This window comes from Geotrypetes seraphini, chromosome 8, assembly GCF_902459505.1.
Source record: "Geotrypetes seraphini chromosome 8, aGeoSer1.1, whole genome shotgun sequence".
In the NCBI taxonomy this organism is placed as follows: domain Eukaryota; kingdom Metazoa; phylum Chordata; class Amphibia; order Gymnophiona; family Dermophiidae; genus Geotrypetes; species Geotrypetes seraphini.
This window is the reverse complement of record NC_047091.1, coordinates 66,369,629-66,383,376: the sequence shown is the minus strand read 5'-3', so window position 1 is coordinate 66,383,376 and position 13,748 is coordinate 66,369,629. Positions and strand designations below refer to the sequence as shown.

The 13,748-nt window shown below is 45.6% G+C and overlaps 1 protein-coding gene across 1 annotated transcript; it reads right to left on the bottom strand.

Annotated features, from left to right (window-relative positions):
- Nucleotides 1-10,824: 10,824 nt before the first annotated feature.
- On the bottom strand, nt 10,825-13,438 carry CD248 (CD248 molecule). Its single transcript, XM_033957403.1, has one exon. The coding sequence runs from the start codon at nt 13,422-13,424 to the stop codon at nt 11,241-11,243; it is 2,184 nt and encodes a 727-aa protein (XP_033813294.1). The 5' UTR covers nt 13,425-13,438; the 3' UTR covers nt 10,825-11,240.
- Between the last annotated feature and the right edge of the window lie 310 nt (nt 13,439-13,748).

Genomic DNA, 13,748 nt, shown 5'->3' with positions numbered 1-13,748 from the left:
CAACAAAAACCCCCGTCAGAGTCCCTAAAAACTGTAATTTTCTTCGGCACGCACCTCCGTCTTGCACTCAGTTGTCGGCACGCGCCTTTGTCTTTCTAGGGGTTGTCTATGAACCTCACCCCTGAGCCTTCTTCAAGCTGAAGAGCCCTAGCCGCTTTAGCCTCTCCTCATAGAGAAGTCGACCCATCCCTTTTATCATTTTTGTCATCCTTTTCTAATTCCGCTATTTCTTTTTTGAGATATGGCAATTGGAACTGCACACTGTATTTGAGGTGTGGCTGTACCATAGAGTAATACAAGGGCATTATAACATTTTCATCTTTGTTTTCCATTCCTTTCCTCATAAGAATAGTCTTACTGGGTCAGACCAATGATCCATCAAGCCCAGTAGCCCGTTCTCATGGTAGCCAATCCAGGTCACTAGTACCTGATCAAAACCCAAAGAGTAGCAACATTCTATGCTACCGATCCAGGGCAAGCAGAGGCTTCCCCTATGTCTTAATAACAGACTATGGACTTTTCCTCCAGGAATTTGTCCAAACCTTTCTTTAAAACCAGCTACGCTATCTGCTTTTACCACAACCTCTGGCAACGCGTTCCAGAGCTTAACTATTCTCCGAGTGAAAAAATATTTCCTTCTATTGGTTTTAAAAGTATTTCCCTGCAGTTTCATCAAGTATCCCCTAGTCTTTGTAATTGATAATTCCTAACATTCATTTGCTTTCTTAGCAGCCGCTGCACATTGAGCTGAGGGTTTCAACGTATCCTCAACAATGACACTTAGATCCTTTTCCTGGGCAGTGACTCCTAACTCAGAACCCAGCATCACATAGCTATATTTTGGGTTCCTCTTCCCCGCATGTATCACTTTGCACTTGCTCACATTAAATGGCATCTGCCATTTTGACGCCCAGACTTCCAGTCTCACAAGGTCCTCTTGCAATTTTCACAATCCTCTTGCAATTTAACAACTTTAAATAACTTTGTGTAATCAGCAAATTTAATTATCTCACTCATTATCCCATCTCTGGGTCATTGATAAATATGTTAAAAAGCAGCAGTCCCAGCACAGACTCCTGGGGAATCCCACTATTTACCCTTCTCCATTGAGAATATTGACCATTTAAACCCACTCTCTATTTCTGTCTTTCAACCAGTTCTCAATCCATAAAAGGACAATACCTCTTATCCCATGACTTTCTAATTTCCTCAGAAGTCTTTCATGAGGTACTTTGTCAAATGCCTTTTGAAAATCCAAATATACAATATCAAGCGGTTCACCTTAATCCACATGTTCATTGTCGCCTAGAGCCTGAATAGGTATGCGCGATGCCCAAATAGAAGATTAGATTAGATTTACCCCTTCAAAGAAATGCAGTAGATTAGTGAGTCAAGATTTCCATTGACTAAAACCATGTTGGCTTTCTTTCATAACCCATGCTTACGGGACACCAGGAAATACTTCTTCACCAAAAGAGTAATTGATCGATGGAATGGTCTTCCACGACAGGTAGTCGAGGCCAGTAACACGCTCGACTTCAAGGGACAATGGGACAGACTGGTGGGGTCACTTAAGAGGAATGCTTAATAGATGGATTCTCAAGGGAGGGAGGGTTCTTGAGTGGGCAGACTTGTTGGGCCGTCGGCCCTTTTCTGCCGTCATGCTCTATGTTTCTATGTATATGTTCTGTCATTTTGTTCTTTACCATATTGCCCGGCACCGATGTCAGACTCACTGGTCTATAATTTCCCAGATCTGAAACCCTTTTTAAAAATCGGCATCACGTTGGCCACCCTCCAGTACATCAGTCCAATTTTTATGTGAAGAGGAGGCAAAATTATCTTTGTTGGGTCAACAAGTGGTTCATGTACCACATTTTTAGTCCTGCAACCAAATCCCTGTATGCAGCATTGATCAAGCCTGTGTACAAGCATGCCCAGACTATGGCACAACGGAGGAGTCGTGAGGATAAAATGTCAATAATTCAGCCATGGGTATACAGTTCAATGTACACCTGGACATGCCCACACTATATCTAGCAAGGTATACCGTGAGCAATAGGCCTATATTAAGAATTAGGCTTAGAACGAATTGCATTAGCCTAAAAGTATAACACGAAATTGTAAAAATGTACTTTTTTGTTAAAAGGGTATGTATTAAGCAATTTTAAATGTGATTTTTGTGATCAGCAGCCAAAAATGGATAAAATACACCCAAAAGTGTTGAAGAAGAAAAAACTTTGTTGTCCAGTGTTATCTGCGATTCTCTCATTATTAGTGCCCTTTACCCCCAATTTTCTGAGAGAAAGGTGCAGGATTTAATAAATAAGAATATTTAGCCTTTTGAAATGAAGGGTGAGGTGATTACTGCAATTACCCATGGAGACAAGGAGAGCAGGCGGTCATAGGTCCCAGAGCTGGAGAGAATATGAGAGGGAAACAGAAGGTCTTACAGGGACCATACAGAGTACCGTATTATAGGTAGCAAGACCATTATAGCAAATACTTATCTCAGGAGAATCACTCCAGGCCCAAATCCCACGACAGGAGCCAGGGCTAGTTTTAAGGGGATTAGGTAGGGTTCCCAGACAACCGGCACCCAAACCAGTCCTCTTTTTTGAGGACTTAGTGCCTGGACAGTTTTTAGCCAGCTCACTCAACTCTCCCACCTACCTCTTCCCCGTGCTCAGCTGCAGTAATTGAATCTTTGAGCAGCCAGCAGCAGCAACAAGGTAAACCTGCTGCCGCCGGCCTGCTTCGGAAGTCATCTCTCTGCAAGCCCTGCCTGTGTGGGAATAGGAAGTCACTGGAAAGAGGCGGCTTCCGGGGCAGGTCAGTGGCAGCAGGCTTTCCTCGTTGCTGCTGACAGCTGCCCAAAGATTAAATTACAGCGGCCGAGCCTGGGGAAGAAATAGGTGGGAGAGCTGGGCGCTAAAGAGGTCGTGAGGAAGAAGGGGAGGGGGCTGAAGAAACAGCATGAAGGGAGGGAGAGCTGGGGAAGCATTATGGAAAGTGCTGGACAAAAGAGCATGAAGTAGGGTAGAGCTGGATGGGAGTGGAGAGACAGAAATAAGAACATAAGAATTGCCGCTGCTGCCCAGCAGTCCACTCACGTGACGGCCCTCTGGCCAAAGACCAGCACCCTAAAAGAGACTAGCCTTACCTGCGTACGTTCTGGTTCAGCAGGAACTTGTCTAACTTTGTCTTGAATCCCTGGAAGGTGTTTTCCGCTATGACAGCCTCCGGGAGAGCGTTCCAGTTTTCTACCACTCTCTGGGTGAAGAAGAACTTCCTTACATTCGTACAGAATTTATCCCCTTTCAACTTTAGAGAGTGCCCTCTCGTTCTCCCTACCTTGGAGAGGGTGAACAACCTGCCCTTATCTGCTAAATCTATTCCTAGCAGGCGAGGAGGTTGGAACGAGAGAGAGAAAGAGGGTTCATAGACAAAATCGCTAAAGACAACGGCGCACCGACAACTGAGCGCAAGGTTGACGGCGCACTGAAGAAAAACACTATTTTAAAGGGTTCCGACGGGGGGTGTTGGTGGGGAACCCCCCTACTTTACTTAATAGACATGGCGCTGGCGTTGTGGGGGGTTTGGGGGGTTGTAACCCCCCTCATTATACTTGAAACTGAACTTTTTGCCTGTTTTGTAGGGAAAAAGTTCAGTTTTAAGTATAATGTGGGGGGTTACAACCCCTCAAACCCCCCACAACGCCAGCGCGATGCCTGTTAAGTAAAGTGGGGGGTTCCCCCCACACACCCCGTTGTAGCCCTTTAAAATAGTGTTTTTCTTCAGTGCGCCGTCAACCTTGCACTCAGTTGTCTGCGCTCAGTTGTTGGCGCGCCGTTGTCTCGCACGATTCAGTCCCGTCACCGAGAAAGAGAAGCACCCGTGGGTAGGAGTACCAGATTTTACTGGACCTCGTAGACCTGCCCTCAGGCCTGCCCAGTTCCACCCATCCACACCCCATTATGTCCCAGTCCAGCCCCCCCCCCACCCCCCCGCTGCCTGCTCTCATCTGGCAGGAGGAAATCCGCACATGTGCTGATGCGACACAATGATGTCACGTGCACACACACGTGCGTGTGACATCATCACGAGGCATCCGCACATGCGTGGATTTCCTTCTGCCCAACATGATTTAAAGGAAGCTTTTCATGTGCCGGGTTTTAAAAAGCCATCCAGACCCCCGGACATGTCCTCAAAAAGGAGGACATGTCCGGGGAAATCTGGAAGAATGGTAACCATACCCATGGGGGAGGAGGGTTAAAGGAATGAAGAGAGAGAGAGAGAGAAGCACTAAAAGGGTACAGAAGATGGGAAGGGGAACCAAGGAAATGGGTGGAGTGTGGGCGGAGCTATGGGTGGAGTGTTGGCAGGGTCATGTGTCCTCTTTTTTGTCTTCATAAATATGGTAACACTAGGATTAGGTATATAATTTGCTCAGATCCCATTGAGACAACCACACCCCCTCCCCTCCCCCCAAGTAGGAAATATATCCTTAATTAAAACCACAAGATCTTCTTTTTTAAAAAAAAAAAACCTGCATTCGTTTATTGCTCATTTATCAAAGAGAAAATCTACAATGACCATCATCTTCTGCCCCCTCCAGCCTTGGCTGCATCTTCCCCTTCAACTCACAGCCCCAAGTACAGCCCAAAAATATAACTCCACCTCCAACTCCATCTCCCAGCCCCCCTCCCTCACAGCAATTTCTAACACAAATTTAGCATCTGACTACCCTAACCCCAACTGAAAGCTACAAGACCACCTATCCCAAAAGAATACCTTCCCCATAAATACAAACCAGCGAAAAAGAAGGGATATGAATGTTCTAGTTGGATCCAAGATCTACTTTAACCTCTAAAGCCCAAACTCAAACCCTTTGCAGGGCCACATTTTGGATTTGTAGGTACTTGGAGGGCCGCAGAAAAAAAATAGTTAATGTCTTATTAAAGAAATTACAACTTTGCAAGAGGTAAAACTCGTTATAGTAACTATAACGAGTTTTACCTCATGCAAAGTTGTCATATAGTTGTAATATAGTTTATAAATCTTTCCTTAATTTTTTTCTGATAATTTCAGCTATACACAGCTGAAATCAGTGCAACATGCAGAAAGTGAAAAACTATCAATGTACTAACTGCAAGAGACAAGAATTTGGACCAACTATTTTGAGGCCTTCGGTCTTAAAAAGAATGATTCTTTATGGAAAACTTGTGCCTTAAGTGTCCGGCAGTTGCGTCCACAACCACCTTCAGCTCTCACCTCCTCCAGCACCGGACGTACACACAAGCTGCACTGCCTCCAATGGTTACCTTACATCACTGCTGTAACTTCACGCAAACGCTTTCTTACATCTGCATGCAATTGGACTCCACCTCACAATTGCGTACAGACGCAAGAAAGCGCTTGCATGAGGTTACAGCGACTGCCAGACACATTAAGGCACAAGTGTTCCATAAAGAATCATTCTTTATAAGAACGAGGGCCTCAAAATAGTACCTGGCCTGCATGCGGCCCATGCGCCACGAGTTTGAGACCAGTTCCCAACCCTGCCTGGAGGACCACCAGCCAGTTAGATTTTTGGGCTAGCCCTAATGAATATGCATGAGAGAGATTTGCATATAATGGAGGTGACAGGCATGCAAATCTACTCCATGCATATTTAATAGGGCTATCCAGAAAACCTGACTGGCAGGTGGTCCTCCAGGACAGAGTTGGGAACCACTGCTTTAGAAAAATATCAATCAAAATTTTGATTCACTTTTGTCATTTTAAAAGAAAAAGTGTGAGAATTTAAATCCTTCCCAGGGTAAGTGGAAGAAGGGAATCTATAGGTCATCGTCATCATGGACTGGATGCCTGGTCACTTAAAGGCCCCTTTTTCAAAGCTATGGTAGCCATTCTCCTGTGACAAATGCACCAAAGCCATTCATTTACTGCACTACAAAGTGAGGTAAAAAAAAAAAAAAAAAAGTAACCCCCCTAGAGATTTTTGCTGTTTTCTCAGCAACCACTTTATTTTGGGCGGTAAAATCCGTGCATTTACTCCCTCCTTTACAAAGTCGCGCTAGTGTTTTTAGCGGCGGTAAGAACTCTGATGCTCATAGAATTTCTAAAAATGCTAGTGTGGCTTTGTAAAGGAGGGCCTTAATGATGGCATAGCACCATGTTTAAATATACGGTGATTTTAGAGAATCGGCTTCTTAGTCATCATACACTTCTCCCTCCATATTCGGGGGGGATGCGGGCAGAACATAGCTGTGAATACCGAAAAATCGCGAATAACTTTATGCATGTTATTCACGGTTTTTCGGTAAAATAGACCTGAAAAAAATAATAAACCATGAATAACCCGACCTGCGATTTGCTCCGTACAACGCCGGGAGCAACGATTTCCTCCAGGAACCACCGGGAGCAGCGATTTCCTCCATGAACTACCAGGAGCAACGATTTCCAATGTGAAACGCTGGGTTCGGTGATGAAAATTAGGGGGGGCGGAGTCAGGGGCCGACAAATCGCGAATAAGCGAATCTGCAGATATGGAAACTGCGGTTATGGAGAGAGAAGTGTACTTACTCATTACTATTAAACAACATTTTACTTATCTGACATGGCACTGACATTTTAACATTACTACCTAGTGATTTCTCTTCATTAAAAATGTGCTACAACACAGAACATTAACGTCATCCAAATGATACAATTAACATGTCGGAATTTCAGTCACTATGAATGCTCAAAGTATCCGCCCCCAGCTTTAATGTAGGCCTTCAGTCACGTTGATTGGTCCCTGGGATAGGCTGTCACAGAGCATCTGCAAATGCTTTCTTGTGTTCTGCAGTTGTTTGAGGCTTTGGGTGGAGCTTGTGATAGGCCACCAACATTGCTCCACAGACATAAGTCTACTCCATTGCGGCATCTGTAACAGTAAACTGGTACCCTGTTTTGTTTTTTGTTTATTTGCTTGTTTTCAAATAATGTTAGTTGTACAGTACAAACAGTTTTGAATGCTCAAAAATCACTGGGTGGTCGTGCTCAAACGTTTGTAACTTCGCTGTGTTAAAGATAATCTCATTCCACTTGGGCATATAAATGTAGATAGAAAGAAAAAGCTGTAAAATTTCACATTGAAATTCCAAACGGCTGCTGAGAAATTGAAAAAAAAAAAAAAATACTCTAGGGGTTACCTTTTTTTTGCCTCACCTTATAGTTAACCAGATAGGAGAGGCTCCTACTAACCCAACTTAGACGAAAAGCTTTTTTAGCTTTGAAATCTAAGGTAGTGGAATCCAGTGCCACATTTTTTCTGAAATTTCCGTGTAAGTGTTTGGTAACTTTTCATGATAAAGATTACGTATTTTTTGATCCTATTCAATTAGAATATTTTCTTGAACATTCTTAGTAACCTCCTTTTTTGTAAGTTGGAGTAGAATTTTCCTTTCTTGGTTATGATAATTTCAATGAAAATAGGAGTTTAAATAGTTAAATCCCTCTATAAAATTAAGGGTATGGTTATCCCTTATTGATTACCAGATTTTATGTTTGTTATGTAATGCAATTCTTTCTCCTCAATGATGTGGGCTTGATGGGATTTCTGATTATCTATGACTGATTTAAGTTGTATTAAGAAATAATATTTCTATTATTTTTGTGTGTGTGTGTAAATTCCCATATCCTGTATACTTGTTTGGATACGTTAAAAAATTTCAATTAAAAAAAAAAAAGGAGAGGCTCCTACCAGGTTAAGCAGCACTAGCCAGGGCCTGATAGAATATTCAGCATCACATAACCAGCAGGGCCCCTAAATATCCTGTTTGACTGCCATGGTACTATCTGGTCATAAGAACATAAGAATTGCCATCTCCAGATCAGACCCTGGGTCCATCAAGGCCGGTGATTCCCACACACGGAGGCCCTGCCAGGTGGACCCTGTAATAGTTTTAGTCCCCATATCACTGTATGCTTCTCAAGGGAGATGTTCATCTAATTTACCCTTACCCGTATCACTCTATGCCACTCTTAAGGAGATGTGCATCTAGTTTACCCTTAAATCTTAGAATGGTGGATTCTGCAATTCCTCTGGCAGAGCATTCCAGGTGTCCACCACTCGCTGCATGAAACAGAACTTCCTGATATTCGTCCTGGATCTGTTCCCCCCCCCCCCCCCCAGCTTCAGTCTATGTCCTCTTGTCCGTGTCACATTGGACATTGTAAATAACTGCTTTCCCTGCTTCATTTTGTCGAATCCTTTCAGTATTTTGAAAGTCTCGATCAGGTCTCCTTGCAGTCTCCTCTTCTCAAGGGAGAACAACCCCAGTCTCCTAAGTCGTTCCTCGTAGTCCAGGTTCTCCATATCTTTCACTAGCTTCGTTGCTCGTCTCTGCACCCTCTCTAGCAGTGCCAGGACAGTCTGAGGACAAAATCAGAGTGGAGCTGGGAGTTACTAGGGCAACCCCGATATTCACTGACAGTATACAGATATGTACACGTTAAACGTTTTTAGCGCACGCAGGATTTTAGCACGCACTAAACCTGCGCTCCGCGGCTAGAACTAATGCCAGCTCAATGCTGGCATTAAGGTCTAGCGTGAAAGCTAAAACCGCTATCACAGCTTGTTAAAAAGAGCCCTTAGAACCGCTAAATGGAACAGCCTAGAGCAGAACTGCCCAAGTCCGGTCCTCGAGATCTACTAGCAGGCCAGGTTTTCTGGATATCCACAATGAACATGCGTGAGAGAGATTTGCATACCAAGAAGGCAATGCAGGCAAATCTCTCTCATGCATATTCATTGTGGATATCCTGAAAACCTGGCCTGCCAGTAGATCTCGAGGACCGGACTTGGGCAGCCCTGGCCTAGAGAATGACACAGTGACAGAATTTGTCACCGTCACCATCCCCGTGTCATTCTATAAGGAGAGAGGGATGAATCAGAGTATAAACGGACACAATCGCTGACCCTCAAGCCTTGCATTGAAGAATGCTGGGGTAGGACTTAGATTGAGATAGACACTAAAGAATGACATGGGATAGTTTACTGCGGTTTACTGTCATTAAGCACCATAGAGTGTCACAGCAGTTAGACTGGATATTTAGTGGCACTGTCTGATTATGTGTCGCTGAAAATCCTGTTGGAACATAGCCAGTGCTAACTAACCTGGTAGGAACCTCTCCTACCTACTTAATAAGCACTGAATATTGCCCCTGGGTAATTCCCAAATATTCAACACTGGTACCCAGATACAAGCTGGCACTGAATATTCAGCTCTAATTTCAACTGGAGACAGCCAACGTTTAAAGAAACACACCCAGAGACCACTGCCAGTTAAGTATTGCCCCCTAACTTTTAGGGGAGCATCTGCAGTTATTGATATTAGGGATAGGTTGTCATTTGCAACCCAAGAGATGTCACTGACAAAGGGGGGAAAAAACATATTTTGTGGTGTTTTGTTTACCAGTAACAGAGCGCACAGTTTGCAAAGAGGGCATACTCTTAACAACATTGCTCCCACAATGAAAATGAAGATTAACCAAAACAAAACCAAGCAATGCTGCAAACAACACAGGAAACAGAATGAAACAAAATGAAAATTTTAGGGCTGCCCATCCCTAATTGATATGTTAAAATCCCTATAAATGTCCCTCACTTTGAAGTACAGTGTAGTGCAGAGACAGACATAGATGCAGCTGAGGCTTTCTCAGGCAAGTTTGCTCTGCAGTGTCCTGAGCTGATAGAAAAGGAACTTACATTGGGCCCAGATCATGAGAAGAGGGACTCAGAGGGAACGGCTTCTCAGAAGGGACTTTTTGAGATTGAGCTTTACTGCCCTTTCCCCCACCCATCCCTTCTCCACCCCCTGCAACCACTATATTGCTTCTAAGTTTGCCAATACCACAAAGAAATGATTTTGTTTTGGGTTTTTTTTCTCAAAGTTTGATCTGAGACAGAGCTTTGGAGCCTGCCTGTCTATGTCTGTATGTGTCCATATGTGTGCCTCTTTGTCTCTGGGTGTGTCTCTCTGTATGTTTCTCTAAGTGCATGCACATCTCCGTGCGTGTGTGTATGTATCTTGTCTGTTTTTGCTTGCTGATTCCTGGCTCAGATCGCTGGTCGCTCACTGACTAAAAGCTCGCATTTCTTTACTTTTAACAGACAGAGATGCTGAATGGAGACAGTGGAATATGTTCTGACCATAGCACTAATCCCAAGATACCAGGATGGGCAGCTCCTCTGCTGCTAGGAAAAATAGAAAAAGACAGCCTGGGCTTTTGCATTCATTTCTCTCTGCAGTATAGGAGAAGAAGGGGGAGCTGGATTGTAACCAGTGAACTAAGCAATCACAGTGCAAGCTCACACATACACACCCACCCACAATAAGGAGAATCTCATCTTCTTAGAAAGCACAAGAAAATGCATAAACATACAGGGTAATCTGCTCTTTCCAGTCACTCCTTTTATAAAGAAGGCAGCTTTCTGATTTGATTCAGAGAAGGGGATGAGGTCCTGCTACTTCCCCTTGTCAAGGGAATTCATCGTCAAACACCCAGGAAAAAAAACAGAAAGGGTACAAGCCTAGTGTTAGCTGTAAATTTGCTCTTTCTTAGTCTGAGGAGTCTTTCTCTCCCCCACAATACCCCCATCCCCCAAAGCTCCAGGCACTGGAGGGGGGTCTCTATCCCCACGTTCCAGCTGGGAATTTGCACCACTCTTAATTTTGTACAGGACTGGATGCAGGCAGCCGGCTCTCTCTAGGGTGCATATAATCCAGTCTGACGATAAAAGCAATTCCCATCCATGCATATGGCTCTGTCCAGTAATTCCTGTCTGAGATCTATTCAGGTTATTTGTTAAAAAACAAATAAAAAAAAACCTTACGAGCAAAAAATCCCAGTGGTTGCATTCACTTAGTTACTGCAAACAAGAACCAGAATCTAAAGTTTGGTATGTGTCCTCTTTCTAGGTATCAACATCTCCAAGCATTGTCTGGTGACCACATCACAAAGAACACATCTTATGCTTTGGTTTCCTGCTCCCCTCTGCAGCACTCTGCATGAATTTTTCATTCTTTTTTTTTTTTTTTTTCATTTTAACTAGACCAGGCCTCAGCTGTGAACTGCAGAGCAGCTAAATACACACACTAGTGTCCTTAAAAGGGTTACCTTTAAAAACAGCAACACAGTCTTATCCCTCGCTTTGCCATCACCCCTGGACAAAGGTGATGGTGGGAAGCTCAGACACTGGTTCTGCAGGTGGTGGGCTTGGCACTGCCCTTTGGGGCAGGGGTCTTGCTTGTGGTACTAGTGACCCAGCGGTAACAGTCTGTGATGCTCTTTCGCTTGCTGGGGGCTCCACATCGGGTACAGTACACAATACCCAAGGCTAACATGATTACCAGGAACACACAAAGTGGCACTAAAAGAGCCACCATGAGCCAACGGTCATCTCGCCTCTGTAGGACCTGTTGGTTGGAGTCAGAATCCCCAGAAGTAGAAACTTCCATGGTCAAAGTAGGCCTGACTCCAGCAGCAATTCCTTGAAACCAATGGGAAATTTCATTCCCTGAGACTAAATGACCCTGGGATGGAGTTGTGCTGTGGGATGACTGTATATCCAGACCAGTCAATCTTGCTTCAGGATTCCGGCCAGCTGAAGGGGTCACAGAAGCGGAGGTGTATCTCATGGTTGTTACCAGCAAGGCCTTTGAAAAAATGCTATCAGCTGATGCCTCTGGGAGCCAGGTAGCAGAATCAGGTAATCCTGCTGTCACTGTGAAGTCTGCGGCAGTAGTGACCTGGGCCTGTTCAGTTGTTGTCAAGGCAGCTATCATCGGCCCGAGTCGCACTAGCTGTGTGCCATCCTCTTCCTCTGGTTGTGTGGCTATTAGCTCAAGTTGTGCTAGGGACTCATCTTCCACTGGCATAGTAACCACAGTTGTCAGCCTAAGTGGTGCTGGCAGCTTTTCCATTTCATCCTCGTTTTCCACTGTCGCAGTCTCTTCCTCAGAGACCCATTCAGCAGAGTCTGTGGGAGTGAGGAAGTCAGGAGTAGCAGGGTGGTGTGGTGACTCCTCTTGCACCGGCCGGCAGTGGATGCCATCAGTGGCCACCTCAAAGCCCTCGTTACAGTAGCACTCGAAGCCACCAATATAGTTGACACACATCTGCTGGCAAACATCACGGATCTGACATTCATCCGTATCGGTGCAGCGGTGAAGATCATCCTCCGCTGGGCTGAAACCTAGGTGGCAGTGGCAGGTGTACGAGCCTGGCGTGTTCTCACAAGCATGCTCACAGGGGGCGTCAGCACACTCGTCCGTGTCCTGGCACTGCCCGTCCTCCAGTTGGTAGCCCAGGTGGCATTGACACTCGTAGCCACCGGCAAAGTTCAAGCAAAGCTGGTCACATGTACTCTGGGTGCATTCATCCACATCTTGGCAGGAACGGCCATCATCTTCCAAACTATAGCCTTCAGGGCAACTGCAAACATAGCCTTGGTTGGCAACTAGGCAACTGAACTCACAGGGGTTGCTCTCACAAGGATTGAAGCAGGAGTGGCCATCCTCCATTAGCAAGTAGTCCTCCTCACACTCACAATAGTAGCTAAACTCCCCATCCACACATATATGGTCACAGCGATCATTGGATGAATCACACCAGCTACTCATGTGCTGGTCCTGCTGGTCCTCCACGCACCAAGGGCCCTCCTTGGACCAGCCAATACTGCCATCTTCTCGTTGCATGCAGAGCACAGACACATCGGTCACTGAGCCCAGGCAGGGCACAGCAGCAACTGAGCCAAACGGCACATAGTTCAGGAGGGTGCTGACTAGGTTGAAAGGTGTGGTGTAGGTTATAGGGCCATGGGGTCCCACCTCAATTCCTGGGCACATGCCTTTGTACTGGAATTTGCAGATAAATCCATCTACAGGGATGGAGCATGAGCCATCTTGCCATTTGAAGTTTTCCTGGTGGGTCTCAAGGGCTGTCCCAAACCCTATCACCACACAGCGAGACGCTGGGCAGGTGCCACCAGTTACTGCCTCTGGCTTCAACCAGTTGGTATATAGAGTGTCCTGGTCACCTGTGGTCCAGGTGAAGCCACGCAGTGGCCGGTTGGGGGGACACTGTCGGGGTTGCCTCTGTAGTCCAATCCAGAATCTTAGCCGACCTTGTTCGGGCATTAGCCCCAACCCAAGCAGGAGTTCCTCTACCAGCATCGCCTCTTCTGGTCGCTTCACGGTGGCCAGGTTGCCGCCTCGGTCCCGGCAGCTGCGCCAGGAATCTAGGAAACTCCGTCGCTGAAAGTAAACAGCATAACAGCCCTCAACATCACAGAGGGCATCTGTCTCTCTCAGATCCTGTGGCTGTGTGGCCATGAGCAGCCCAGAGGCAAAAAACAGACTGAGCACCAGCATCCTTCCTCGCTCACTGGTGACTGGAAAAAAGTCTATTTTGCAGAAAAATCTCCGATATTGTAGACAGAGGGTAGATAGATGGGTGGGAGGGTACAGCAGAGGCGGCACCCAGCCCCTAAACCATGTCCTCTTACTTCAAGTCCTCCCACCACTTGCCTTGTAAGGGAAGATTTTGCTTTTTTGCCCAGACACCTCCCTGCTGTCTGACACCCTGGGGAGGGAGAGACTACACTTCTTTCAATTCAGGAAACTTTTTGAGAAAGAGAAAGAGGACAGGAGGGGAGGGAGGGTCAGAACGAGGGAAGACGGAGAAAACAAAGAGAG

Coding starts and splice junctions, on each gene's coding strand:
- CD248 (XM_033957403.1), bottom strand. CDS start 13,424: ATGCTGGTGCTCAGTCTGTTTTTTGCCTCTGGGCTGCTCATGGCCACA.